General features: G+C 45.0%; 3 protein-coding genes across 14 annotated transcripts in view; 2 read left to right on the top strand and 1 right to left on the bottom strand.

Moving 5' to 3' along the window:
* Positions 1-9,367, top strand: part of LOC116220041 (FERM domain-containing protein 4A-like) — a 102,697-nt gene extending 93,330 nt beyond the window's left edge. For 6 of the 11 annotated variants that reach the window (XM_031565200.2, XM_031565203.2, XM_031565199.1 and 3 more), the window contains exons 18-23: positions 366-422; positions 566-803; positions 1,211-1,375; positions 1,663-2,546; positions 3,524-3,620; positions 5,153-9,367. In XM_031565200.2, the coding sequence (XP_031421060.1) occupies positions 366-422; positions 566-803; positions 1,211-1,375; positions 1,663-2,546; positions 3,524-3,620; positions 5,153-5,255 (1,544 nt within the window). In that variant the 3' untranslated portion in view covers positions 5,256-9,367. Of the gene's footprint in view, positions 1-365; positions 423-565; positions 804-1,210; positions 1,376-1,662; positions 2,547-3,523; positions 3,621-4,161; positions 4,614-5,152 lie in introns of all 11 variants that reach the window. The other 5 variants (XM_031565204.2, XM_031565198.2, XR_004163429.2 and 2 more) reach the window with 4 other exon arrangements.
* Positions 9,368-13,864: 4,497 nt separating this feature from the next.
* prpf18 (PRP18 pre-mRNA processing factor 18 homolog (yeast)) lies at positions 13,865-19,952 on the bottom strand. Of its 2 annotated transcripts, XM_012837373.3 has the most exons (11): positions 19,715-19,952; positions 18,891-18,968; positions 18,287-18,313; positions 17,093-17,197; positions 16,670-16,783; positions 16,239-16,385; positions 15,744-15,812; positions 15,487-15,627; positions 15,203-15,274; positions 14,740-14,895; positions 13,865-14,379 (listed from the first exon to the last, which is right to left on the bottom strand). In XM_012837373.3, the coding sequence occupies exons 1-11, from the start codon at positions 19,781-19,783 to the stop codon at positions 14,299-14,301; spliced, it is 1,059 nt and encodes a 352-aa protein (XP_012692827.1). In that variant the 5' UTR covers positions 19,784-19,952; the 3' UTR covers positions 13,865-14,298. The 2 variants fall into 2 exon arrangements, with proteins under 2 accessions (XP_012692827.1, XP_012692828.1); XM_012837374.3 differs by lacking the exon at positions 18,287-18,313 and having other exon boundaries at positions 19,715-19,949.
* A 2,270-nt stretch (positions 19,953-22,222) lies between these two features.
* Positions 22,223-25,393, top strand: LOC116220040 (zinc finger protein 45-like). The gene is made up of 2 exons (XM_031565194.2): positions 22,223-23,503; positions 24,147-25,393. Exons 1-2 carry the CDS (start codon positions 22,798-22,800, stop codon positions 24,953-24,955), a joined length of 1,515 nt encoding a protein of 504 aa, XP_031421054.1. The 5' UTR covers positions 22,223-22,797; the 3' UTR covers positions 24,956-25,393.
* The last annotated feature ends 1,092 nt before the right edge of the window (positions 25,394-26,485 follow it).

The following is a 26,485-nucleotide window of genomic DNA, read 5'->3' as shown; positions in this document are numbered from 1 at the left end:
TCATGGAATGTTCCCGGGTACAAAAATAGTCAGTTAGAATAGGTGAGGTGAAACTGAGGGCTGAGAGAGAGAGAGAGATAGAGAGAGAGAGAGAGAGAGAGAGAGAGAGAGAGAGATCGATCATCCAGTCCAGCTATTCAGCTGCTAGATCACACTGAGATGAGACTGAGATGAGACTGAGATGCACTCCCAGTAGTGTCTGTTCGTTCAGTCTAGACAGATAATGAGAGGTGGTGTAAAGTGGTAGAAGAGGAATGTAAGCCAAACTGTGGGGGTATTTGTGTTTTTTCCTTACAAGGAGCTGTGCAAGCAGTGTGTTGTTTTTTAACATGCATGTGGATGTGTTGTGTGTTTCTGTGCATTAGAAGCCAATATTGGGTCAGAGGACAGCTCTTTGTCTGACGCTCTGGTGCTGGATGATGGTGAGTTCAGTTTGTGTACACACACAAACAAACACACACACAAGCACATACACATACACATACACACACAGATGCCGTAAAACTCTCGGCTCCCACCAATGCATTTTATCACCTCGTAACCATTCACCTGATGCCCTCCGCAGATGATACCCAGACCACGGGCACCCCCACCTTCTCCCCTGCGGCGTCCCCCCACAAAGGCCTGCCTCCGCGGCCGCCCTCACACAGCCGCCCCCCTCCCCCGCAGTCTCTGGAGGGCCTTAGGCACCTGCACTACCAGCGCAGCGACTACGACAAGTCCCCCATCAAGCCCAAGATGTGGAGCGAGAGCTCCCTGGACGAGCCCTACGAGAGGGTCAAGAAGCGCTCCTCTCACTCTGGGTAGGAGCACTGGACCTGCTGTTGCTTTTGGGATGAGTGATCATGGGATGGTGTGTGTGTGTGTGTGTGTGTGTGTGTGTGTGTGTGTGTGTGTGTGTGTGTGTGTGTGTGTGTGTGTGTGTGTGTGTGTGTGTGTGTGTGTGTGTGTGTGTGTGTGTGTGTGTGTGTGTGTGTGTGTGTGTGTGTGTGTGTGGATGATGTATTATAAGCATGGACTCTGGACAATTCATTAATGTGCCGAATCTGGTGACAAACACGTGCAGAAATGTATGCAATATAGTGTATTATCAAGACTATTATGATCTCAGGACATAAAAGCTACACACATATCTAAAGACAAAACCCCCTTCTCCGTCTTTCTCCCTCTCTCTCTCTCTATCCCTCTCTCTCTCTCTGTCTCCCTGAAGTAGTCACAGGCGGTTCCCCAGCACAGGCAGCTGTACCGAGGCGGGGGGCAGTAACTCTCTGCAGGGCAGCCCCATTAGGAGTCTCCCTAACTGGAACTCCCAGTCCAGCATGCCCTCTACCCCAGACCTGAGGACTAGAGCGCCTCACTACGTCCATTCCACTAGGTACACACATACACACACACACACACACACACACACACACCCTGTCGCCATTCTACTTGCTCTAAGGGGGTCCAGGCACTGGGCTCTGTAAAGCATATTGTTTTGATGCTGTATAAATCAAATGTAATTTAATTGAATTGAATTGAATTGAAGGGTCAGACTGATTAGTTAAAGGGGTATTAAACCTTTTCCCTGTTTCCCCCTCCTTCTCTCTCTCCATTCCCCTGTCCCTTGCTCTGTCTGTTTCTCTCTCCCTCTATCCCTCCCTCTCTCTCGCGCTGTCTCAGGTCGGTGGATATCAGCCCCACGCGGCTGCACAGTCTGGCCCAGCACTTCCGCCACCGCAGCTCCAGCCTGGAGTCGCAGGGTAAGCTGCTGGGCCTGGAGGTTGAGGCGGGCGCCTCCTCGCCGGACCTCTGCCCGCACACGCCGGGCACCAACGGCTCCGACCCCCTGGACGACTGCTCGTCCTGCACCAGCCAGTCCAGCTGCGATCACTTCTACCCGCCGGGCAAAGCCGGTTCCTCCTCGGCCGCCACCGGCCACGCCAACTACTCCACGCTGGCCGAGGACTCGCCCTCCAAGGCTCGCCAGCGCCAGCGTCAGCGCCACCGCTCCGCCGGCCACCTGGGCAGCTCCAACTCGGGCAGCATGCCCAACCTGGCGGCATCCCGCGGAGGGCCCGGCTGCAGCGGGGCCGGCGGCTCGGGGTCCAGCTCCGGGGTGATCGGCGGGCCCCAGCACGGCGTCTACATGAGCAGCCAGAGCCAGCCGTCGTCGCAGTACCGCATCCGCGAATACCCGCTCTACGTGGACGGCGGCAGCCCCGCCGGCGTTGTGGTGCGCAGCCTGGAGAGCGACCAGGAGGGCCACTACAGCGTCAAGGCCCAGTTCAAGACCTCCAACTCCTACACGGCCGGTGGCATGTACAAGGAGGGCTGGGGCGGCGAGGACGGCGAGGGGAGCAGCGGGCGGCTCACGCCCTCGCGCTCACAGATCGTACGGACTCCGTCGCTGGGCCGAGATGGGGGGGGCAGCGGCGGCGGCAGCGGGGGAGGGAGAGCGGCGGTGTCGGAGGAGCTGCGCTGCTGGTACCAGCGCTCCAGCGGCTCCATCAAGGAGACGAGCGGACGCAGCAGCCGGGTGGGAACGCTGGTCAAAGGGTCGCCAGGTGAGACAGGAACTCACAATCACACACACGCATGTAGACTTCATGTACACACGCGTGCATCCAAAGATAACAGGTCATTCTGTGCACTCTGTGTAAAAATATTCAGATATACGAACACATTCATTATATATGTGCAAACACAGATTCACATACAGGTTAATAGAAAGAAACACCTTAGATCTTTGACAGGTTATACGAGATCAATGAATCAATAGTCAATATGTTAATACTTGTTGACTTGACAAATAATTGAGCACAGATCAAGTAAACTATTAGCACACATACATGATTGCAATACATAGTTGAGTTGAACAGAAACAAAGCCACAACATTTGCCATAGCAATTATTCAGTAAACTGACACAGCTGTCACAAACCGTCTCTGACATTTTGTAGAATGAGGCCTCCTGAACATCTTCGGTTCATGTGTGAGATAGTATATGTGATACGTTAAGGGCTCATTTATATATGGCTCTGAGAGGCAGCACAGTGCTGGTCTCAAGTACATTCCTTTGCTTGTGCGTGTGTATGTGCGTGCGTGTGTGTGTGTGTGTGTGTGTGTGTGTGTGTTTAGTGTGCTGGTGTGGTGTTAAGAGTGGTGGGTGGTCTGCTGTGACTGAGACAGGGGGATTATCCCCCTCTCTGGGTAGATGTGACTCACTGAGAGCGAGGCAAAAAACACACAGCACTGTGTGTGTGTGTGTGTATGAGATAGAGAGAGAGTGTGTGTGTGCGTGTGTGTGTGTGTGTGTGTCTGTGTGTGTGTGTTTATAGAAGAGGTATAGGTGGTAGACGGTAAATTGATCCCTTACCCTAATGAAATAATGTCTGGGAGTGTATATTTGTGTGTTATGGATAATTAAAATGTAATATGTTTGATGCAATTTGACTGTTAACTGTGTGTGGGACAATATATCATTGTGGAAGTGACTGTATTTTTAATAATCCTTCTACGTGTGTGTGTGTGTGTGTGTACAGTGGCCTCCCCACATAGTCAGCGGAGTGGAACTCCGTCCAGTGAGCTGGCAGCAACACCCCCCATCAGTCCACAGCATATTCTGAGCTGGCAGAGCGGGTAAGACAGAGTGTGTGTGTGTGTGTGTGTGTGTGTGTGTGTGTGTGTGTGAGAGAGAAAGAGATATAGGGAGAGACAGAGTGTGTGTGTGTGTGTATGTGTGCGTGCGTTATGACTTTCTTTTTGAACTTGTGAGGCTGCTTCTGTAGGTGGTCAGCGTGATGTTGCTCTAGTCACAGAGATGTAGAGACTCTAGATCAGACTGACCGTAGCAAGCAGCTTTCAGGACACATTTCTCCTAATGCTGACCTAGGGTCACAGTCCCTCAGCCTAACTCTCATCTCATCCAGCACCACGCAGGGCTCCAGACTGTCCCCAGACCAGTTTCCAGGGCCCCTTCCTAAATCATTTTGCCTTCGTCTGACCCAGCTCTGAGGATAGATTGTGCTTTTAGTCTAACAGCCCACATCTACCTCCTGCTGTTGCTTCTCCTGTTAGTGTTAACCTCAGTGTTACTCCTAGCCGCCTCTGACACGCTAATCTGTGTTTGTGTGTGTGTGTGTGTGTGTGTGTGTTTGGGGGTGTGCTTGTGTGTATGTAGGACATACACACAGAACTTAACTGCTGCTCTGCCACTACAGTCTGCTAACACTGTAACATTTGGGTGCTAACTGCTATTTCTTTTTCTCTCCTCCTCCTCTTTTCCTTCTCCCCAATCTATCACTCCTTTTTTTTTACTATTGCAACGCTCTATCTCTCACTTCTTCTTATTTTCATCTGCCTCTGTTCTTTTCTGGTCTTATATTCCACCACACCATCTCTCCCATTCTCCTTTTATCTCTCTCTCTCTCCCCCTCTTTCTGTAACTAACCCTCCTCTGCTTGACTGGTGTGGTGTGTATTCGGGGTGCTTGTTTGTGCGTGTGTGTGTGTGTGCGTGCGTGCGTGCGTGTGTGTTATTGTGTGTGTCCCACTCTTCTCGGCGCAGAGACATGGCTGAAAGCTCACCCACTGAAGACCGCTCCTCTCCTCACCAAAACACAGGCGAATAGAGGTACAGTGGACGGGCTCCACCTCCCCACCTGTGTTTCTATCCCTTCCTCTCTCTCTCTCTCTCTCTCTCTGCGGCCTCCCTCCCTCCCTGTCTCTCTCTGTCTGTCTGTCTGTCTGTTTTTCTCCCAGAACCCTCTGTTTCCTGGTTTAACCTGTCTGTTTGCATGTGCCTGTGGTGTTTGTCGTCTGTTTTTATGTGCTCAAGGGGTTGCCTGCTCAGGATCTGTTAACATGAGGTAGACATACACAGTAGGTGAGGTCTGATCCCAGGTCAGTGTAGAATGGTCCGTGTTCACCCAGGACTAGTCCATCTTAGTTTGACCTCTGAAATGCCTGCAGATTTGAGGTCAACAGCAAAGAGACTTCACTTCGCTCAGAGGGCTCAGGGTCATTAAAACAGGTTGCATTTCTCTTTGTGTATTTGTTTCATGCAAAATAACTCAGCTTCCTTATTTCAGCTTGTTTACAGTTTTAGCAGAGCTGTGAAACAATTTGTGATTGACATTGTGTGTGTGTGTGTGTGTGTGTGTGTCCACACAGATCCCTCGAAGATAGCTGTTTCCTGAACAGCTCCCTGTACTCTGAGCTGGTGGACGTGCAGTGGTATGGACACGAGAAGGCCAAGCCTGGGACCCTTGTCTGACCTCTGACCTCCCCTTCTCCATCCCTCCATCTCTCTCTCTATCTCGCCATCCCTCTCTCACTGCCCATAGTGAGCATCCTCTAGGCAGGCCTGAGCCATGCGGGGGGACTCCTATTCACCCCTCAGCCACCCTCTACGAAGACCCCCCCTCCCCTCCTCTCTGCCTCTCACTGTGTGTGTGTGTGTGTGTGTGTGTGTGTGTGTGTGTGTGCGTGTGTGCGTGTCTAGAGGGACACTGCCGGGCTAAGAGGGTTCACATCAGACAGAGGAACTGAATCTGTGGGAAAGCGAATCTTAATCTGAACTGAAGTGAAGTGAATCCCAGACATTCTGAACCCTCAGCCCTTTGTGCCATCAGACTCTTCTTCACCTTTGAACTTTGAACCCAGAGAGTTGCAGCCCAATAGCACATAGATCCCTCACAGCGGTAGCCCGGCCACACCAATTCACAGTTGGACTGGTGTATGTTGATGTGGCTGTTCTGATCACGTGTATGCGTGCATATATGTGTGCGTGTACGTGTGTGTGTGTGTGTGCGTGTGTGTGTGTTTGGGGCCAGCGTTGGTAATAGGCAAACCCACATATCACACTGGCTTGTTTCAACACCATCTCTTCTGATCTCTTCTGCATTTGGGAGGAATGGAACCTGGTCTCCCACACACAAACACACACTCAATCTAAGAGACTGCGTTGTACTCCAAGCCACCCCTGATCTGCCCCCCCCCCCCCCCCTTTTCCCCCCACACACACACACCTTGGTGACTGCATATCCCTGATCTTGACAAAGCGGTGAGGGGGTGCCATGTGAGTGTCCCTGACCGCCACGCGCTCCACAGAAGGCCCCTGCGCTCCACCACCCCCACCAGGACAGGAGGACTCAGCCTCCATTTGTGGAATAGTGTTCTCCTTTCTCATTTGTTTGTTTTTGTTTTTGTTTTTTGTTTTGTTTTTTGTTTTGTTTTATTCTGTATTGTTTTGTAAAAAGATTTTTAAAAGAAGTTATATAAATCTCTATATATATATCACTGGAGACAAACTCCTCTCCTCATCCTCCTTCTTGTTCCCCATATGGATCATTCGCAAACCCTCCTTTCACCAGCTGTGGATAGTCCTAAAACAGAGAACGGGAAAAAAATGTAAACAACAACAACAACAACAACCTTTCTACCCACGTCTGACCCACAACCAAAGAGCAGCAGACACCCCCCCCCGCCAACCAACGAGGCACAATGGAAGTTTCTGGAAATCATCTGGATGTCTTCCCTGACCAGCGGCCCAACCAGCGACCCAACCAACTGAACAGACTGCAAGAGCGCTGGGCCTCTGACCAGCTTGGCTGGCTTGTACCTTCTCTCATACCTCCCACCCATACTGAACACCACCCCCACCCCTCCTCCCTGCTTCGCTCCACTGTCTCCGGCTAGCAGGGTGTATTCTTATCCCCCCTAAAACACATTGTGGGAGTGCGGGGGGGGGGGGGGGGGGGGGGGGTGAAAATGTGTTTGTTTGCTTGTTTGTTGGGTTTGTTGGGGTTTTTTCGTGGGAGGTCTTCATTGTGTTAAAACTTGTATGTGACACCTCCTTGTTGTTCGATTCAGAGATCTGTGGACAGTTCATCCATGCAGGTATGGATACTGAAGGAGTTAGCTGTGTGCTAAATGAGCACTAAGGGAATTTTGTGTGTCCCTCAGCCTGTAACTAGTGTGTTTGGTAACCATGGAAACAAAGAGCTGGGTCCAGCCTCGTCCAAGCACTCTCCTACTCTACCCTAAATATGACTATGGTGCTCAGAACACGTACTGTACGCACCCATAAGGAGGATAAACTACAACTCCCAGCAGCGTTTGCTCTCCTTCAGTGTTCAATACAGCGCAAATAATTCAACCAAGGGTTCATGGCAGTCTGAGCGCTTCATGCCTTACAGTGGAACCCAAAAGAGGGTTCCCAGCACCGAACATGGAAAACAGAAGGAAACAGGACAGTAAACGGTTAACTGCCAATATCATAGGTTACCTCTTGCTCCAGTTATTAATATTTAAGTGACACTCATAAGAGCACAGCCAATATTAGCACACAGAATTTTACCTGAAGGACAAAACTGCACATTGTGAAACCACAACAGCATTCCAGCATAAAACAAGGCCAGAGCTAAACAAGAAAACCTCAGTTTACAGGAAACAAACAAACTTAACTTAACTGAAATCTCACTGAAAACATGCTGTTTTACATTGTGATTCAACAGCTTCCCAGTGTAGGATTTTGAAATATGAGGGGTGTATTGATTTCAGTTTTGATTGCTTATCCATTTGGGCCAATGTGTCAACCCAAATTGAATAGTCAAAGAGAATCAGTTGAAATGTTCCACCATCAGCTCACCTGCCAAGTTTTAGGACAGTCGTAAGCCAGGAACCACCCTAAGGCCTCTTTGACCTCAGTCCCAGTTAACCAACAATGATTTGCCTGTTGGTGAAGGCACTTTAACGGTCCCATCAACAACTTCAGTGCAGTGCGTACCCAGACCATCTCCGTTTAGGTTCCATGGTTCTTCCGTGCGAGCCAATAAGACGTGAGACTTTCTGGGTATGCGATAGTGCTTTATTTCTCTCAGCGATTCTCCCTGGCCTACAACCATCACCTGCCTACCCTCTCAGGAGTAGAGGGATTATGTGAAGCCATACTTTAAATACATTTTTGTATAGCATTCTGCATGACCCCCTACCCCGCCACTTACACTAAACTGAAAGGCGTACACAAGTGCGGTGAAAGTGTAAAGAGACCCATGCAAAATAGTGAAGAGGTATCTGAGAAGCAAACCTTCATATCTGGTTTATGTTTTGCCTGTTTTTAACATGCTGAGAACCTCAATACGCCAGTGCTCATTCTAGAGTCCAGCAGTCTTTTGTGTGTACAGAACAATTCTCCCTCATTTTACATTCTGAGTTTGATGATCTAAATGTAATTTGATTACATACTATCACTGACTACCAGGGAGACACCCCCCCCCCCCCCCACACACACAGACACACACACACACACACCCACACACCCACACACACAAACACACCCAAGAACTACTGCTCGTCTCCTTATTGTGCCATGCCTCTCTGGCCCAGACTTTGGAAGATGGGGGTGGGGCGATTTGTTTTGTTTGGTTGGCATTTGTTTGTTTCATTTTGTTATCAATTGTTCGTTACAGGGTGGACTGCTTTGTGGTCCTTATTAGTCATTGCCACGCATGCTGATAACCACCATGGACTCTTCCCCTGTTCCCCTTCCAAGAAGAGAAAGACTAGAAACTCCATGTGCAGTGATCTGAGCCTGTTCCTTGAAATCAGACGCCCCCACCCTCATAGGTCTGCTCTGGTCTTTGTGGTGACCTTTGACATCTGTGACTCCTGTTTGACCCCCCGTATACCCACATCCCGCTCACCATTGCAACCTGTACTCAATAGCAACATTAAGACTTTTTCATAGTTCGATAAGAGTTAAAACTAACACATTTATCAACATGTGAGGATGGAAGGCAGTGTAGGCCTGTGAGGGTTCTTTTGTAAGAAAAATACATATGCCATTGTTTTAAATGTTCTGATTTTTTTATATATATATATAAATGAGTATTTTTTTTTTCTTTTCTTTTTTTTCTCAGACATAGTAACAAAACCCAACCCCCCCTTCAGGTGCTACAAGAAGACCAGTGACTGCTCGGTTTCTTAGGTGTAGACTTTTCCTAATTGTTGTCAATAGTTTTAATACCAGTTGTGCAAACGGAAGGACATTAGCTTGGACTAATCTGTGTAGCTCACCCCTCCACTCCTCACAGTAGAGCATGTAACATGATTTTACTGGGTTCTGTTCAGACATAACCAGACAAAAATGAATAATAAAAAAACGGTGTTGTAGAAAACAAATGTGGAATTGTCGGGAAGAAAGAGAGAGAAAAAAATACAGAATTCCACAGTTAATTTATTCTTTTTTTTCTATTAAGAATTTGTATAGTAACTTTACATTTTTCAAAACTGTGTTGTTGGCAACTGATACTGAATTTTCCAGTTGAGAAAAACTTGGTGGTTCTTGAGATTATGAAAATAAATTATTGCTGAATGTTCTCTAAAGTGAAGTGTGACTGTTCTTCATTGCTTCTCAGTGGCGTTTGTGCTAGCTGTCCATTGTCGAGACCCTTTGGCCTGTCCCCCTTCAAGTGCATGAAAATTGTTCGTTTTAGGGAGACCTGCATACCGAATCTTATTATTATTCATAATCAAGAACTATCTATGGACTCCACTGAGGAGACAATGGTAATGATTTTCCTGGAGATCCTTCTGAGGACCTTCCCAATGGTCTCATTAAAAAGAGTCCCCATAAATATTTATACCAGGCAGCTTCACATTTACCATCAGCCTAACTTCAAACCCTGACTCCTTCTGTCACGATACACATAGCTACCCTTGAACTTTCTCTCCTTTTCTTCCTGGAAAACAAATCAAAGCTTAGGGTTCAAGCATCGTCTTTACTAGTTTCTTGCTGCACCTCTCATTTCATTTGTTCACTCTCAGGAAGAGATATTTCTATGCCTTTGGGGAGGTGGGGGTGGGGGGTAGCTGAAACGCAAGCGTTGGCATCCCAACCCTTGCATGGGTCCAAGTGCCCACAGGGATCCGGGTTTGAATCTGACCTTCAGTCTTTTCCAGTCTCTCTCTCCCACTCGTTTCCTGTCTCTCTTCAGTGTCCTATCTTAAGAAAGGCAAAGAGCCCCCCAAAAAAGATTGGGAAGGACATTTTAAAAAGATAACTGGCTTATATCAAATATGTCAAAATGTCTAAATGAATTACACTAAAAATGACCAGACATATCATCAGCACTCAACTAGAGCCTGTCCCTGTCACCCAGCTCCGCTGTCCCAGCCACGGCCTGGAGCCTCCTGTCGTGTGTGTGCCTCTCCAGCAGTAAATCATGGAGAGCCGGACTAATGGCTGCTTCACGGGCCTACGGGGATCCCCCTCAGTGGAGCCATCTCTGCAGTAATGGGAAGGAGGGATCCAGCACTGTGTGCCAGGACTGATCTCAGTTCCGCTAATGGGCGTTGATAATGATGAAACATTTTCTGGCTTTCTATTCCTTTGTCTCACTTTTTGTTCGGTCCTGTCCAATGCCAATTTGGGTTACCTATCTGAGACATAAGAAAGACACATCAGAGTGTACACTTACACACACAATGACAACTAAAAGCTCATATACCTAATTAACCCAGGAAAGCAGCAGCGTGCTACCAATCTCCACACAGAGTCATTTCTAACACCACATACACTTCTTACGCTGCATGTGAAGGAGTCCAACTTTACGGTTCACTTGATTCGTTTTTTCCATTCACTGAAAGCTGTAGTCTATACTGTAGTCAGCATCTGTTCCTGTAGCCCCTTAACTCCCGTCAGTCTCACAGTTCCCTATGGTCCCAAGCCTGGATCTACAGTATGGACTTCTAATAGATCACACCTTCTTCCGTATGTGTGTGTGTGTATGCGTCGTTGTTTCACAGCTGTGTAACACAAATTCTGCCAAGATCAACCACATTCCTCTCCACACTCTCACACACCAGCACTGATGTCTGGTCCTAACTAAAATGGAAGAAGGATGAACATTTACAGACCAAACTATCTCCTTCTCAAGCATCCGTAGATAATGCAATTTCTCAGAACATGACCGATCCCTTTACTCCACCAGTTCAAATGACACTGAGCCCCATCCTTCCCAAGACAGGCCGTTGTTTCATCAATCTCTCCTGGGCTGCTACAGACAGACAACCACATATGCATGGTTCCAGTCCGTTATAAGGATGGAAATCACACAGCAAAGTGTTTAACATATTACCAGTAACAAGTTTTCTAAATGTATATTTTGATTCCATGAAAATCAAATGTAAAAACCTGCACACAGCCAGCCATTCATATCTCCCAACATGAAGTCATTAAGTAGTTGAAGTCAGGCATGAGCCAGTGCAAGATCAGCTGTAATCCTCTGGGAAGAATTCACACCTCCTATCTCTTATTCCTGTCTCTGAGGGACCCTTAGCCTTACGCAATCTCTGCATGGATGAGAGGCTGAGAGATGACCCTCCCCATAGCCCACCTTCCCCCATTTGGACTTCCTCTCCCAAGAATGTTTATGTCCTTTGGGACGACTCAACGCTTCCTGGTGAGGATGTTTGTGCTCCAGACAATGGATACGGGTTTCCCCCGGCAACAGGAAAACACGGGAAAAAAGTAAATAGGCAGCCCTCACAGCTGCCATTGTTTTAGATGGAATCCCTGAGTCGGGTTTCTCTTCTCTTCTCGTCTGTAATGATGTGTTTCCATGGGTTTGGAATCTGAATACGCTCAGCTGGCATCGGAATCCTCCAGAGACAGAGCTGTGACTCTATATGAAGGAATGTACTAGATCTTTTCTTCTCCTAAGAGGTCAAGGCAGTGTTGTTGGAAATGAGCACAGCTCTGAATGTTGTTCTCTGCTATGTGTGGAGAGAGAGGAAAAAAATCAAAGGATTTGGCTTCGAATGGAATGCCAAACTAAGTTTTAATGACCATGCTGATTGATTGATTATCCCTCTTGTTCTTTCCGAGGACTGTAGGAAAAATATATTGCTCGGATGGGTTTAGAAAGGTCACAAGTAATCCTGAAGGTCACTGAAGAGCTGGCTGCCTTGATGTTGTCCAACAAAGTGACTTTAAACTTTTAAAGGCACAGTCTGTGATTCTGATCCAATACATTTTTTGTCAAATTGTTTCTCACATTCCCCTAGCTTTTCGTTCACACGTTTGCACTAAGAAAATTCTGGTGTTTGTACACAGTCCTGGCTTTGCAAATGGTTAACATACTGGTTCGGGCAGAGCCATCAACAATTCCAGCCAATCAACCCATTCAAGTTCAAGTTTATTTATATAGCGCATTTCATATGGTATACATACACAGAATTGCGAACTCAACCTTTAAGATGACTGTAAATTAACACCGTTCAAGATGGTCTTGCACTAATCTTATCTCTCTGCCCTGAGGACAGAAACACCTTAATGCCATGAATAATGGTCAGACTTAGAGATCGAGTCCATAGAACTGCTCTAGAAACCACAACATACATACGCCTAACAAATCTTGGGCTCAGAACTACAGCCAAGCAGGAAGAACGGAAAATACAGAGGAGAGAGAAACCTTTCAAGTCCAGCTGTTGATTTTCACCACTAGGCCTTTACTCTAATAAAAATCAAGTATCTCTCGCAAGCAGGGTTCCCATAGCAATGCTCTGGAGGTTGGGCGGAGTCGGGAGCAATGTGTTCCGGCCTTCGAGAACAGCTGGAAGCCGTTACTACTCCGCGCCATGAGAAAGTGGTTCCTGCTATTTTTCTTTTCTCTTTCACTGTATCTTTTTTTTTTCCCTCCTTGGTGCCGAAGGCAGTTTTGAAATACTTTTGTTTACAGCACAGAGCGTCCTGGCGCCATGGCAACAGCTGTCATGAGGATGTTTGGTGCGTGCTATGACCCAGAACTTTTTTTTCAGAGGGGTAGCATATGAGACCCGAGCAGAATCAGAGAGAGAGGGAGAAAGAGATAAGTACCACTTGTGACCCCTTTCAGTTCATGAACTCCGTTTCTGACCGCTTGCAGTCAAATCAGTTCATGACCCGACTGGCCGGGTTATCACCTGCAATTCCACAGGCTGCATATGGAGGAGAGGAAAGCAGCTGAGATGAAAGTTGAGAACTTGATGATATAGAGCGGAAGAGAAAGCCAGAGTAGAAGTGAGCCGTGGAACAAAGGAAAAGAGAGACAAGGAAATGAAGGGAAACAACAACAAAAAAACCAGAGAGGAACCAGAGTGTACAAGCTGAGCTGTGATGTGGGGCAGAGCGAGAGGCAGAGGAGCATGAAGGAGACATTTGTGACTCTCATCTGCAGAGCAAGAACCTATCCAAGAGGAAAGGAGAATGTCAAACTTTGGAAGACAAAGGAGGTGAAGGGGAGGGAGGATTGGGGGGGGGGGGGGGGGGGGGGTTGAATGAAAGTGTGATGGAATCCAGTGTAGCAGGTTTAGATCTAGGTGGGGGAGGGAGGGAGAAAGAGAAACAGATGTGAGAGCCTGGAGGAAGTTAGCCTGGACAGATGAGCCTAGAGAGAGAGAGAAACAGATAGAGGAAGAGAGAGAGAGAGAGAGAGAACCTTTTAGGAGCTGCGTTTGCTTTGCTTAGTGACTCAGTCAGCGTCACAGGAACACTCTCAAGTCACTCCATCCTCCACTCGCTCTCTCTCTCCGTCCTTCTCTGGGAAGGACAGATAAGGAGAGGGCTAAATCTGGAGTCAGTTCCCACTGACAGAGCCGGCTGAGTCAGGACCCAAAGCTGCTGCCAACAGTGTGTCATTAAGAGTGTGTCATGAAGAGTGTGTGTGTGTGTGTGTGTGTGTGTGTGTGTTTCAGGGCCCACTTCCTGTGGGCTTCTCTCCAGTGTGTCACCACTGGTGGGGTCCAAGGGGGAATGAAGTAATCTACCTCTTCATACCACACACACACATAGGCAAGCACACTTATACACAACCTCTACATCTAAACATATCAACAGAAAAGCTTGGTTGAAAAGGTTTAATTAAAACACACAAATACAGGTGAAGAACGTGGTGAAAGACAGTTTGATTGGGTCCTAAGACCCAACGTCCCTGTAAAACACATTTACCAACACAGATTTGGAGAGATCTGCATAATAAAACTTACACACCTCATTTCTCATCAGCAAATTCATAATTTCCCCCCCAAAAAAACATATGAGACGCTGTAGTCCACTGCTGTCTGTGACACGGTCAAAGTACTATTACTCAAACTGAAATGACTTGCATGATAACGCCGTGTCGGGACCTTCCTATTAAAAGACTTGAAGAATGACATGTCCTCATCTATTTACACATGGCCAAATGTGCAAGTGTGTTTGTGTGTACACACACGCACGCAGGCATGCACGCACGCAGGAATGCGTGCACGCAGAAAAAGGACATCTCAGTGGAGAATCAGAGGGCCTTGTACTCCACACACTTGGAGGGATCGGTGGAGAAATGCTTCTGGCAGATGGTCATCAACCTCTTCAATCCCTAGAGATTACAGACAGAGGGCTGGGTTATGGACAACACTCAACAAGTCAGATCATAGCTGCACGACACCACACAAACACGCATGCAGATACACACACATACATACATGCGCACACACACAACCGAATGAGGAATAAAACAAACACATGACTAGTCTAAGGTTGACAGTGAAACATTTTACAAAACTAAAAAAAAATTGTCCAGAGGTTAAACATCTACCATGTGCAAATCATGCAACACCAACATCCAACAAGGGGATAAGTAATGGATTAGGACTAGTTCTCCACTCTCACACACACACAAACATAGCTTATGGTCATGCTCGACCCCGCTGATCGAGGTCTGCTGTTGGGTGCTGACCTGGATGTACTTCCTCTGGGTCTCGTCGTTCAGCACGTGCGCCACGTGTTTCGAGAAGATCTTCTCTCGTCCCGTACGGGCGTGGATACCCACCATGGTCACACCGATGGGCCAGGGGGCATTGCCAATTGCCATTTGCAGGTACGCATCATTGGCCTGTGGACACATCCCTCTAATATTAAATATAGACAGATTTATGTGATAACCACCACCAAAATGGGTACCACTCCTATCCATACTTTAGGTGTTCAATTCATAATGTACAGTTATGATTACTGTACTTCCATCAAAGGGAGACAAGCTGAAATTGTAGGAAACACTGACACAGGAGATAAAAATCCTACTGCAAGAAACGTAACCAATGTGCTACACTGCCTGATTGAGGAACAGAGACATACAAGGATATGTGTTCAAATCTGTTTTTTTTTTTGTTTTTTTTTCGTAGAATGGATGACTGCCATACCTTTACGTACTCTCTCTGCAACATGAATTTAATGATGTCTGTAATTGATTCTTTGATGTCTGCGGGCAGATTCTGAAACACAGGATGAGAAAAAGCTCAAGTTATAAACGTATTCCCGTTACAAGAAACACCTCCCTTAGTGTTGGTAGATTAAGGTCAAGCAGTAAGCAATACCTTTTAAAATTGCCATCTTACCAAAGTAAACAAACACAAAAACAAAAGAGCATACGCCCAAGGAGTTCTTTTATAATATGCTCATTAAGTAAGAGAGATGATCAGTGTACCTTCTTTCGTAGTTTCCTGAAGAGTGGTTTGAGGTAAGACTCCGTTTGTTTCTGTGTAGCACTGGCCAGCTTTCCCTGGACGCTGCGCTTGATGTGGTCCTCTCGCGAATTCAGGTCCTTAGCCCACACACCCAGCAAGAACTACACCGCAAACAATTACACACACATTAAGGACTTTCTGGGAGAGCATTGTTCACCTCATTCATTTATGACTTTGTTTTCCTTTCGGATATAAATCAGAAACTCCTCTCTCTCACCTTCAAGACTTTGTCAATGATGTCCATGTCGCCATTGTCATCTCCTTTGCTCAAGGACTCACCCAGAGCCTGCGGATGAAAAACACTCTTATTATTAAACGAGCAACATAAAACACAGCTCAAGCGTCATCATCGTCATGCTTGTGTTATATCCCTGAGCCTGTTATGACTGGGCATGTGTGGCACAGCTTTGAACGCTAAATGTTGTTTTCAGCAGATGTTGACAGGTACGACGGCACCACCTGGTGGGCAAAATAGCACTTCGACAATAGCATGATGTAGCACATGCATTACCACTCTGTCAGACATTTAGATATAATTGGTCCCAAATTTCTCAAGAGTTGTTAGCTAAGCGTTATGGCACTTATTAAAGAGGGGTAAATGCACCATAAAGTTCAATAACATGTGTGCGTGTGTGTGTGTGTGTGTGTGTGTGTGTGTGTGTGTGTGTGTGTGTATATAGACATCTGTGTGTGTGTTCGTGTGTGTGCGTACCTCCAGTTCCTCTATAGTGGTGTTTTCCTCATGCACTTTCAGGTCGTGCTGTGTGTCTACCTCACCGGGCTCCTGTAATCCCACAATCTCATTGAGGTACTGCGCGTCGATCTTATCCATGGCTGCCTTCAGATCATTCCTTAGACCCTGCGCACAAACACAAAACCCAACCACCGTCTCAGCACTGGCCAGTCAAGGCAAGCTAGCCTCACGGCAAAGCCACACACATACCATCATTGCACGGTGAGGAAAACCAATATAACTGCCCACTTTCTTGCTATGGCAGTTTCTATACAATTCAAACCAATTCAGTGTAAACCATCATGAGGTCACAAAGACACTGCATCTAGTTCAAAGCAGAGCGGGAGCTCTGTGGAGTTGCGGAGTTCTCTGACTGTGACATGATGTTAGGGGAAACATTAGGCCCTTGCCTTGTTCACTTCTGGGGCCTGGATCTCGATCTTCCTCAGCCTCTGGAAGCCATCGTAGTCGGACTCTGCGAACAGCCGGATCGGTTCTCCACGCTCACGAAGTCGGCGGATCACCTGGAGACATCACACGGGGGGTCATCATCATCACCTCCACACAACATCTCTGTTACAAACTACTACCACAACAGGACCTACGTTAGAAACCACATAATCCACGAACTGCCACTTCGGAGTATCATCCCATGGCCCCCACAGTATTCATTAACATCTCAGGGTACCAACTCGTCAATTATTTCACAGCACTAATATACAACATGTCATTGTCTGTGCCTTGAACTACTGGAACTGAAGGCATTTGGTTGGTTCACAACCTGATGTAACTACATACAAGACCATTTATGTTGGCCAAGTTGATGAGTGTACCTCCTGGCGAGAGAGTGTCATTGGGAGCCTCTCCTCGGCCATCTCCAGCTCCAGCTTGGGATTGGATGAACTGGATGCTTTGGCCTCCGGCGCTTTCGGCTCCACCTGTGCCGCATGGAAAGTTCAGAGAGACCAGAACAAATGGAAGTGAGCGATTAAAAGAACAAAGACGAAAACAAATCTCTCAAGTAAAATCACAGCCCACAAGCAAAACTCAGGATGCAAGGCAAAGCATTCAGTGCATCTCAGTAAACATGATCTCTGAGAACCATTTTGAGAGGGAACCAGCTTTGCCTTGAGGGGGAACCAGCTTTTCAGACCCCGGCCCTTCTTCTGCAGGGGGCAACACACTGACACTAAGAAAATCTCATCTTGTCTGTACGGCCCCATTTCAGGACAACAGCACTATTGCCGGCCACATGCAATGTCAATCATAGGTATGATGCCACAAGCATCCTACCTTATGATGCCTGACAATGACAAATATAATGCTACAAAATACAGTGTTGGAATTTGTCATCATTCCCGGATAAAACCTTTAACCACATGAAAGCCCATCTCATAGCTCTCTCATGCCTGACCCCTGAGTGAGTCTAGACAAAATGGCAGCCAATCCATGTACTCTGTGTAGAGGTCAATGAAATGGAGACCATCAAACAGTAATGAGATGTGGCTTTTTTTCTGAGATGCACTGCTGAGTCATGCTCTTTCGAAATCCATGCTCTTATGTGCCTCTGGCAAATCATACTTGGAGTATCTCCGATGAAGAAGACAAAAAAAAAAAAAATCAACAACAACAACACACAGTTGCACAAAATCAGAGGTCTGCGTGAACCTTCGAAGAACACACAACTTGATCCATTACAGTTACTCCTGATGTTGGAGGTGGGCTCAGAAAGCTGGACTGAGTTAACTGGAAAGCAAATTCAGTTTTCCCAGGTTTGCATGAACAAATGCACTTGCTAAAAAGTCATTTTAAAATGCCAAACCAAACACTGAGGGTAAAAAAAACCTAAAATCCACATTGCTGCCGACGACTTTGTGCAACATGGAGCGGCCAAGCTAATCACACCTGTCCAAGATACACCACTCATTCTCTCCTCCATGCACGGACCAGACGGCCGGGGCTTAAGGCCTGCCACATGCTCTGAGACCTGCACAGAGAGTGGTGGGTAAGCTCCGCCTGAGTCCTACCTGTGCCTCGGGCTTTTCAATAGCAACCTACACATGCACACAGGACAGAGGAACAGTTAGTCAGAGGATGGGGGTGAAGTAGGTCACACAGCCTGGGCCAAGAACACTTTACAGTTGGCTTCTTGGTTCTTCAAGTATGTGGTGGATTGGATGGGGGGGGGGGATAGAGTACATGGTGAGAGAATTATTAAACACAAAGGCTACGTTTACACTGCAGACTTGAATGCACACATCTGATTTATTTAATGTTTTGCCCGTTTCCAATTTGTTTACACAAATCTCTTTACATGTTACAACGTAACAGATTTGTACCTGACAGTTCCATTTACAACTCTGTCAAAAAGAACATTTGGGTCACACTGTTGATTGTGCACTGTAAACATAGCCTCAGATTCAAGTTTTAGCATACATAAACAACAGTGCACGAACCTTGTAGTTAGTGTCACCTTGTCATTTGCCTATCTGGTGGACTTTTCAGTGGAGACTAGTCAGACACTCCGAGGATGTGAAAAAGACAGACGTTTCCTAATTGTGTACGACATGTCTATCTAGAATTTTTTTGTCATCAAGCAACTGTTCACCATAATGTATACGGAGTTGTTACCTTATAACCACATCTTTTGTAATAATCTTCCTCTTCTTTGCGGGCAAGATCAGATCGCTTGAAGTACTTTTTGTTGTCCTTAAAAAAAAATAGAAGGGGAACATATGAGGACATTTATTCAATCAACACCCTGCCGCACATCACATTTTTATTTTCAATCTAGCTGGCTTAACATATTTGGAAAAGTGAGAGAATACAGACACACACAGACACACACACAGAGACACAGACACACAGACACACACACGAAATGAGAAACTACAAACGCTGGGACTCAGACAAACAAATGACCATATACTAAATGTAATACTCATATACCCATACTGACATCAAAAATAGTATGTGATGTATCTAAATTAGACCTAGGCCTTAAAACATAGCCTAGCTGTTTGAAGTCCTACCACTGACACATTTCTTCTATTTTTGCCAAGCAAGAATGATAATTTATCATTTAAAAGTTGTAATGACAGGTGAGGTAATTCATATATTGTTTACAACACTTAGTTACAACACAAACGAATTAGTTAACTACTGTTGCGTTACTAGGCTAGCTAGCTAATTCCTCCATGCAACAGTGCATCTAACGTAATCTTAACGTAACCGAAGTGGCTAACTATAACCAAACATATTTGCTATAATTTCCATGAGTGGTGTAATGCTTGGACCGTTTCACGTGACAAGATTGGAAAATAATCCACAATCTAACATGGACAACTAGAAAAGTGTTTAAGATTGCTAGCATAGCCACCAAGTAGCATTCTGGATAGCTAACTTGCTAACTAAGCTAGAATAGCTATTTTACAAGATTTTCTCCCAACACTCACATCCATAAGATCTTTCTCTTCCATTAACTTCCTCTTCCTAGCGATTTCGGCTTTGAGAAAATCCATCATAAACACCAAAACACCGAAGTGTTGTTGCAAAATACCAGGAATCACCAAATTATGCTTATTTTGAGATCTTCTTCTGGTTATGTAAAACAACTAACATCAACCTAACTACCTTATCTTACGTTATACCAATACTGCCGCTTAGCGGATTGGCAGAATGCTGTGCAAGGGGAACTGCAGCGTTTAAGTGAATGACGCACTGCATAGATGGCTAAATCAAGGCAGGGCATGACAGAGAGATACGGAAATAAAAGAAAGAAATAATAATAAAAAAAATATATAATTAAAAGAAATAATAATAATAAAAAAAGATAAGCAACAGTTTGACAAAACAGTGCAGTTAAGAAAACAAATCGTAAAAACCAGACAGACATACAAGGTAAACAACAGTGTGACAAAACAGTGCAGTTAAGATAACAAATTGTAAAAACCAGACCGACAAGGTGTTAGACATAAAAAGATGTGATACATAGAACCAAATGTTTTCCTATGAGGTTATTAGCCATACACCTTTCCCCTTATTTTTTTAAGTTTGGATTATGTTTTCCATGGATTTTAATGACATTCACAAGGTTAATGCAAAAGTCCATATTCCATCTTTTCTTGACAGCCAAAATAAACCATTTTAAGACTCAGTTGTGGGACTCTGAAGACTACAGATTATCTTAGTGTAGGAGACGCCACAACTTCAGATGAAAACAAGTCTTCCTTAAATGGAAAAAAGAGCAGCTCCTGTTCAGAGAGATAGACAGATGTTGGCGAAGCGCAACTGACTTTTGATGAAATACAAACAACTGTAAGAAAAAGGAAGTTTCTTTGTGTTTGATGCAGCAATCTGTCTTTATTCCAGTTAAGTGCAGTAACGAAGCACGTGGCACATACTCCGGATTCAGCGGTGTAGATCTGACCCACGAGCATCTCCAACTCTAGCAATATATACTGTTTAAGACACCTCCTAATGTAAATCAGCTAGGTTTCAAATGCAAATAGGTCTGGCAACCTTTTGCTGTTCTGTATGATAATCAGGTTACTCTGACTGAGATGATTCTCAATGGCCTCCCCCATTCCCATACTATGATTAATTACCATTACACACACCGTTTGCTTCCTGACCCCAGGTGTCTGAGCAAATCCAGTGTGGGGACCATTCCTTTGTTACCATGATAAGATTACCATTTTGGATATTATGCTGGCCAACTTTTGGTGGTCAGCAGCTGCTTGATCATGAATCTCATGTTCACTCAAGGGAAATACTGTAATTTCTTACACAACTGAGATAACAGCTTCGGGCTTCAGCTAGGCGGCTATATTGCATTATTCGGCTGAGGATACAAGCTGGCCAGTTCATAAGATTTTCTAATACACTTCTGTGTGGGAAGATATTTGTAAAGAGGCTGTACATTTTGATGCACGTTTGCTGTCCTCCAAGCAAAGCAAACTGAGTAGAGAAGAGAAGAGAAGTGTGATTTGTGTGCAGTGTGGAGCTCAATTCAAACACAGTGTGAACTTAAAAAATACACCATATTCTATTCACACTATTCACACAGGGTACACACTCCACATTTTCCCTGGTTGTGATAGGGAATGTAGGATGCCTTAACTGCCTTGAAGTGCACATTAGTGTCCACATGGCAGGCAACCCAACCACTGGTCCACGTGTGAGAAATCATTTTCAGCAGGCAGGATTGCTGTCCAGCCACAGGCATTATCACAAGGAAGAGAAACTGCAACGTTGTTCAGTGTGTGGCAAGGCTTTCAAGGACTTTTGCACCTTTTCTATTCACAACTGAATTTATAGTGGAGCGTCCATGTATGTGTGAGTACTGTGGGCTGGATTCACACAGGGGAGAAACTAAAAAAGACTGAACTAATTGGCTCTTTACTCCCTTACTTGCTTTATTTGTGATCTACAGAGACTCTATAACCAGCAGTACCCCTGCATTGTCATTAATGTCCTGTTCGTGGATCCCCATGTCTTACCCAGGTTGTTTCTTTTATATACCGTCCATGTGATGGTGTAAAACACTGTGTGTTGTCCACCAGTGGGTGTACATTGAATAGTAGTCTGTAACAGAATCTCGTCAACAGATTTATACAAAATAGATTTAATGATGTTGAAAATTGTACTATCAGTCTTCTAAAAGTGCATTAATCACAAACTGTAAAATATTGCAATGTGATGCACACGGAAATTTGACGTAACTACAAAGTAATGTCAATATTGCCAGTTCATGACAGGTCATCTATTTATATAACTTCATGCAGGTACACTGTGTTAAAGAGTTAATTCAAAATAGGAGAGCAGTGTTTACTTTATATGTAATTTATTTCATTAATATTTTTCTGTCCATCTATGGATCATTCCCACCACTTTCGTATAGTAATGTCAGACCAGTGCAGAGTCGCATGCTGCACCGGGCTTAAAATACTTTTATTTTGAAGGCTTTACGCACTAGGAAGTACTCGGAAACAAACCTTGTATTCATTTATTCATTTCATTCACTTACACTTATCAGACATTTCTGACAGCAAGTTCTTCACGTACTTTCATCCTCAATGTTGGAGTGTCGGAAGCGTGTCATTAACGGCAGTTTGGACTGTAACTTAAGAAAAGACTCAATGTTTGGCGTAAAGAAGAAACGTTAGGCTGTGTTCAGAGCCAGAGGATTCAGATAGAAAAAAAACCCCCGCTGACAGCGTTTGTTCGAAAAAGCAGTTAAGAGAGTCTTTTGTTACCATAACAATGTATGCTCATTTAGAGTTGAAATGTTTAATGTTTGAAAACCTAGGCAAACAGGTGAGTTAAAATGTAGTTATTATATGGCAACGATAGAACGAGCGTTCTGATTGGCTAAGGAGTGGTCATGCCTCCCGCGTATTGCCCAATCAGGGGTCTCAGCGGGTGATTCGGAATTGCCTATTGCCCTCCGACGAAAATTTCTTGTGAGAGGACCTGAGAGCTCAACAAAACTACATTTTTTTTCTACTTACAATAAACATTTCCTTTGATTTACAAAATGAGCAAAAGCGAACACTCTGATAGTGAGTTTTACTATCCAGATCAACAGGAAATCGTTACAACTGGAAGTGGAGATGACGATAATGAAAACAACAACAGCCAGGAGAAAATTGAGGACATTCTAAAAGAGCAGAAAAGTGCAAACACTGCGAGAAAAACAACAAGCGACCTGGAAACACTTCAACGGTACTTATTAATCGACAAGGGTAAAATAGGAATGGTTAACCTACCAGCTCCCGAGCTTGACCATTTGCTTGCAAAGTTTTTCAAGGACGTGCACACGGTAAATGGCGACGAGTACGAGCCCGATAGTGTATCTAACGTTCAGAGGAGTATCCATCGATTCCTTACAGACCAAAAATATCCACACAACATCCTCAAGGACAATGAGTTTGAAAGGTCCCGTAGAGTATTAGCTGCCAAACGGCAAGCTGCTGGAAGCTCTGGTCTAGCGCAGCGAATCGATCGAAAAGTGAGAAACCAGTCTGTCCGCAAAACAAGTATCAGCAGGGTATTGAATGCCAACACACCAGAGAACTTTGTGGCACAATCGAGTGGCCACAAAAACACCCAAAGTCTTCAATCTTTTAAATCGGCCAACGAACAGCACCAGCGGCAAATGTCCAATATCCTGAGCCGAACAGAACAACCTCCAACCAAGAGCCTACCAGCCCCATCGCAAGGTCCTTCTTCTCATGCTTCAGGTCAGTTTATTGCAAACAGGAGTGTAACCGTTCAAGAAAGAGGCCAATTGATGTCAATGCAATCGATGCATCCCTTCTCTATGAATATAGCAGGTACCCTTCCCTCGGCATTGCAAGGAGAAAACACACCAGCCGTATTCACTGGGCAAACATCAGCAGTAGCCTATTACTGGCTGTAACTTCCAAATCTTTGAAAGGTGCCATGTGTTTGATCCGAACAGAAGTCGTAGACTGTTTATCAATCTTTTGTTATTAACTGTTGTTGTTAACTTATTAATTGGGTGAATAGAGATGTACAGTAAATTAAGGTCCTCTTTAATGTAACGCAAGTGTGATAACTGTGCTAACTTATGCAGTGATGATAACGGTGTTCCCCATGTCGTCCATTACTGACATTGACAATATTAAATATAGGGTTTAATGTACATTCAATGCACCAAATGAAGCAGTTTAAACAACATAACAAAATGAGTGGCTAATCTCCGAATAACCCTGAATGTCTCTTGTAGTTCCTTCGTCTTCCTTGAGTCTCTGGGTGCCACCACTGAGGCTACTATCAGCGTTCATGTGGTTTTAAGTAATCATTCCCAAAAGTGTGTATGTCAAAACTGTGTGCATAATTCAAATGATTTGTAACCTGCAGGTCACATGATTGATTGTGAGAACGCAGTAGACGACAGGAGGGAGCGAAAGGTCCCGACATCCTCAGGAGAAGGGCCTGGGGTGTCCCCGTCCCAAGACAGCTTGCTCAAGAGAGCATCTCAGTCAGTCAACTACGGCAGGCGTGCACCGAATGTGACCTATCTTTCAAAATCCAGTATGAGTAGACACAAGAGAACACATACAGAAGACAAGAAAGCACCAAAACTGCGGCATACATGCTCAGAATGTGACAAGTCCTTTGTTAGGAAAAGTGGTCTTACTCATCATCAGAAAATTCACACAGGAGAGCGGCCCCACCTGTGCTCTTATTGTGGCAAGACATTTAGGATGAAGGGAGCTTTGACCAGCCACATACGCGTGCATACGGGTGAACGACCCTACGGCTGCTCAGTTTGTGGGAGGAGGTTCATCCAGCCCTCAAACCTGGTCTCTCATAAGCGATTGCACACTGGTGAGAGACCCTACCTGTGCTCTTCCTGTGGCAAGGGTTTCCCAACTTCGGGGTCATTATTAGTTCATACACGGAATCATACTGGAGAGCGTCCCTACAAGTGTGAGTTCTGTGGGAAAGGTTTCATTATATCCAGCCATCTCGATATGCACAGGAGATCTCACACGAAGGAGAAACCCTATGCTTGTTCAGTGTGTAAGAAGAATTTTGGGACAGCTTCAGGGCTGAAGAAACATATGAGAACACACACAGGGGAGAAACCCCATGAGTGTTTATTTTGTGGTAAAAGGTTTTCCCAGCGATGGAATATGAAAATTCATCAACGTGTGCATAGGTGACATCTCCGGATCTGTGGAGATTTTAGTAATAGTGATGTCGTTCACCATTTAAATGTCCGCTCATGGTTGACTGCATTAAATATGCACAGCTTTCGAGCTTTGATACTTGTGCACAAAGTGTGCCTATTGTCACGCAAATGGTGAAGGGATGTTCGGGTAAATCCAATGGAAGTTACTAGTGACATGGTGCCAGATCTCAATCACAAATCGCACAGCTATCCAGGGGTTAAAATCTCGACCTTCATGTAAAATGTTGAAGCTTTGCGACCTTCAGAAATATTCATACTTTTGTGCATTGTAAGCAAGCATTTCACGGTCACTGTTACATAAAGTGTCACTACTGTCTGGCATTGTCACACATTTTTTCATAGTTCTTGTAAAGGAAACTTTGTGAATCAGGGAATTGTACCTCTCGGTAATTAAAGATAAAGATTAAACGTACGCTGTTGCTCAAGTTTGTTGATGTATCTTTTTTATAACGGTCAGGGGCATGATTTACCTTTCTTTTGATGAAGCAATGTTCTCACATGGTGTGCTAACGGGATAGGTATGTAACATAGTGCAGTGTTGGGAACATTATAATGGCCGTGGCAGAAGGAATCCTTTGATAAAATTGTGTCTTGTTCACTTCAATTCACTGAAAGTTTTCTTTTAAGGTGTTGTGCAACATCTGAGATCACAAAGGGGTTTTATCATGGTACTAAGTTGATATGCCACCCTCAACTATTATGGTAAAACTTGAAATGAGATCACACTGTTGTGGGCTCACACTATCATTGGCTTTCACTCCCTATTTGTTCAGTCTAATGTTAGCGTGGGTAACTAGCATTTTGTCCTTGTGTATCTGAAGTTTGATGCCTTAATCTGACTTTTCTAGAGTATACGAATATGACTATATAGAGATTACATAAATCTAGGATAAATAAGAATATGTGTGTGTACACAATTCATTCAAATAGCAAAATATATAAATAAACATCTTCAATCGGTTTATGTGATGCATAGAAACAAATGTTTTCGTAGGAGGTTATTAGCCATACAGCCAATACAATGTCAATAAAATAAAGCATGGATGGCTCCTCCTTATTTGCCTTGGTATAAGAAGTAAATTCCAATCTGAATGTAAACAAAGCTTTACTTATTTGCATTAGACAAAGTGGATTTGACTTTGTGGGATTGTACCTTTCTCACTTTTAACCCATAGGTGAAATATATGATACCATACCATCCAGTCTCCTTTTTCACAATCAGGCATTGTCGAGGAGAATAGATGCGGAGCATGTGGGGCCCTGGAGCGTTTAGGAATGGAAGTTGAGTCTAAACAGTCTCCCTGAGCTAGTCACAAGAACTGGGACCCAGATATACTTTTAAAATGACAGAAGTTTAATCGAAAGAACAACCCAGGAAGATGAACCAAAGAAAATACAGTGTGAGATACAAGCAAGTGTCGGGCTTCAGCTAGGTGGATAGTGTGCATTATTCAGCTGAGGATACAGGCTGGCCAGTTCATAAGATTTTCTAATGCACTTC

This window comes from Clupea harengus, chromosome 3 (assembly GCF_900700415.2).
Source record: "Clupea harengus chromosome 3, Ch_v2.0.2, whole genome shotgun sequence".
NCBI classification, from domain to species: Eukaryota; Metazoa; Chordata; class Actinopteri; order Clupeiformes; family Clupeidae; genus Clupea; species Clupea harengus.
Note: the sequence above shows the minus strand (reverse complement) of the source record. Positions and strands in the feature narration are given on the sequence as shown.